The sequence below is a fragment of the Plasmopara halstedii genome, assembly GCF_900000015.1.
Source record: "Plasmopara halstedii genome assembly, contig: Scaffold_350, whole genome shotgun sequence".
Taxonomy (NCBI): Eukaryota; Oomycota; class Peronosporomycetes; order Peronosporales; family Peronosporaceae; genus Plasmopara; species Plasmopara halstedii.
Window position 1 is genome coordinate 317,227 of NW_020187271.1, and position 3,105 is coordinate 320,331.

The 3,105-nt window shown below is 41.6% G+C and overlaps 1 protein-coding gene across 1 annotated transcript; it reads right to left on the reverse strand.

Moving 5' to 3' along the window:
- Nucleotides 1–719: 719 nt before the first annotated feature.
- On the reverse strand, nucleotides 720–1,772 carry PHALS_09117 (RxLR-like protein; the record flags this gene model as incomplete). Its single annotated transcript, XM_024724558.1, has 1 exon — nucleotides 720–1,772. The coding sequence occupies one exon, from the start codon at nucleotides 1,770–1,772 to the stop codon at nucleotides 720–722; it is 1,053 nt and encodes a 350-aa protein (XP_024575423.1).
- Nucleotides 1,773–3,105: the final 1,333 nt, after the last annotated feature.

Consider the following 3,105-nt stretch of genomic DNA (forward strand, 5'->3'; position numbering starts at 1 on the left):
GCTAACTCAATCGCTATTTGAAAATGCCTCAATTAATCTTTTTGTTAACTATGGTATTCGACTTACGATTTAGATTACTGGTACCATTTAGTGACATCAATTGAATAGTAATTCAAGTGTACTATTCAAACTTATAGGGTAAACGCCAACACCTAGTTAAAACCGACAGGTGAACAGTTAAAATTTAATGTTTATGTAATCATGAGGGAGCTTTATCGCAACGTTCTCCATGTGACTGAGAAAATTAAGATCTTATCAAAAGGTTTAAGAACTGGACTAAAACGGAGCATTATCTTTAGTCATTTACTCTCTAGAAACTATATCAACATAGCGCAACGAATCGAATAGTTGCAGAACGAATTTATCATTTTATACACATGTATTTAATGGACAAATACACAGATAAACTTCAAGGAAATTGGTTAGGAGATAAATCTGTGGTAGCTACGGACAAAAGTCAGCGCTAATTCTTACGCGCGTGCACGTACACGAGTCGGAATACCAGAGAAATGGCAAAAAGAGTCAATTCAGCATCTTCAGGGACGATTTCTCCAATGCGAACAATCGGTCGAACGAGACTCTTATTATCCTACCTAAATGCTGGATGCGCATATCCCGGGTGAGGATACCATCCATTCATGTCGTGATATGACGGTGGATAATCGTGTGAATCGTATAGGTGGGTACCGAACGGTTCCGTGTAGTGAATCAGATAATCATCATTTTTGTAAAGGTAGTTGAAGTGATTCGACCTGATCGGGGTCTAAAAAGTAACGTTTGCCGTCGCTGCCGATAATATGAAGCATACCGCGTGGATGTATGTCGGAGCTTGGGAATTTATCAACAATTAGAAATACAACATCATCAGCTTCTGCATCCGATGTGCCGTAGTACAAGTCTGAATATTTCATGCCAGGACTCTCAGCTGTTGGATACACGTGTTCTGGCTTCGTAAAAATTGGAGGCATGTAGCTGGGGAATCGCGCTGGATCATATGTCGGCGGTACATACCAAGTTGGTTTCACATTGATCTTCGGTCCTGGTATGGGATCTGTCACATGAATGGTTGGTTTTGTAGCCGGTTTCGGTTCATGCTTTGGATCGTTGACATGGGCAGCTGGTGTAGTTGTAGTGTCCTGGATAACATTAATTGAGTTATGAGGAGCAGGCTTTGAATCCTTCGTGTGGAACCAACTAAGGATTTTGAAGAGTATGTCCTTTATCTTCTTCAGTAAACGTTGAAGTAAGCTTCTCGGTTTGGCATTTGCCGTTGCTGAGGCGTCTTCCGTAGGCTTAACGATATAAACGTTTGCCGTTGCTGGGGTTCCTTCGGTGGGGTTGACGTTTACTGTAGTTGTCGGCTTTTTTGAAGCTTGTGAGGTCTCTTTGTCCTTAATCGATTCTCCAGCTTTTTCACCTTCTTTTGCTTTTGCGCCTGCTGTTCCTTTCAAAGCTTCAACAGCTTCCATGACTTTAGCAGGTGGTGGTGCATCTGAACGTGTTGAGACTCCTGCCTTGTTGAGGATAGTTGGTAGCTTTTCGGCCTCATCCTCAAGGGGTTCAAGCGTCACCCTCTCTTCGCTGTCGATTGCTTTTGAAATACCTTCCTCGGCCTTGAGAGACCTCTCCTTGACTCTATCACCCAATTCATGAGATCGAAGACGCTCTGACTGGACGCTAGCAGTCGCCAGATTTGGCTCGGGCGAGGCAATCGCGCTTGTGTGTAGGATGATAGTAACCAGCAACGTGGCTAGCACTGGATAGCAGCACATGATTATAACGGATTGTCGTCTGCTTCAAAAATGTTATCAGTGATGGTTGACAAATTGGATTGTCAGCTGCCAGAAACTGGCTACAGAAGATAGACAGAAAAGCAGTTGCTTTCTGTCTGGGAACTGATCGGAGTGAACACATGAACTGAATATTTAATGATTAAAATATTTACAAGTATTCGATATGAGAACTGCTCGTTCTGAGTTTCCTCAAGGATAAGCACCGAAAAATCCTAAAAACTGATCGTCGCTCCAGATGGGGCCGGAATGATGTACCTAATTAAAGTCTACGCCATCTCAAGACGATGCGGTTGAAACAACTTGCTCTGGGTGTTGCGACACACAACATACAACTTGTTGGTCATTCAGGCATTTTGTTACATTGTTGTATAAATAGATTACTTACCTACCACGTGGGTACAAGACGCTAGACGATAAGTCCTAATGGCAGATCGCATATATTAATCAATTATGTAGCTCAAGTCTTACAATGAATGGTACGACTTGAGTACATCGTGCATGATGGACATCATCGTAAAAATAGGACACTATGGATTCTGGTAATTATCACTGGCTGGAAATTCTCAACTGCTGATTTATACCTTCAAAGATTTGACCAGATTCAACGTTTACTCAAGTCTAGAAAATATTATTTCTGGGGCTGAGGCTTTTCCAAAACATGTGCTGTGAGGAAAGTTGCGTGACGACATTATAATGCAATTCAGCCATAGTGTTCACAAGTATCGTTTTTTTAGTTTGTGTCAGCTGGTCCTATTTTAGATTTCTGAAACGCCACTATTTTAACGGCCTGTAGGTTTGGCAACTGCACATGATTTAGATCGGACATCGCATCATATAGGACAATACAATGTCGAGAAGTGTAATGGGGTAACTTCCAGTGAGATATTGGTATAAATAAGGATGTTGGACTCATTAAAATAATGCTTGTGCTGCACGTAGGCTGCTAGCTCCGCGTTAACAAAGAACGTTTTATCACGAGATATGGTAGGAAAAGTAGTTTCAGTGATAGTTTGCTCCTATCCCCATATGTCACTCTTGGATCAGAACAATCTAAGAAAGTTGTTTGTTGAGGGGATCTTTGCTAGTATACAAACTGTAACGGGGTTACATGAGAGTGACCCGTCACTCTCCCAAGGGAGCTGTGGTGTGGCACACCACATTACTAGATGGGTACATGGCTTGAGAGTCATGTAATAAGAAAACATTAAGGAACACCTATAAATATATTCAGTCTTAAAACTACCTAAATTTGGTCAGATGGGTACATGGCTTGAGAGCCATGTAATAGGAAAACATTAAGGAACACCTATAA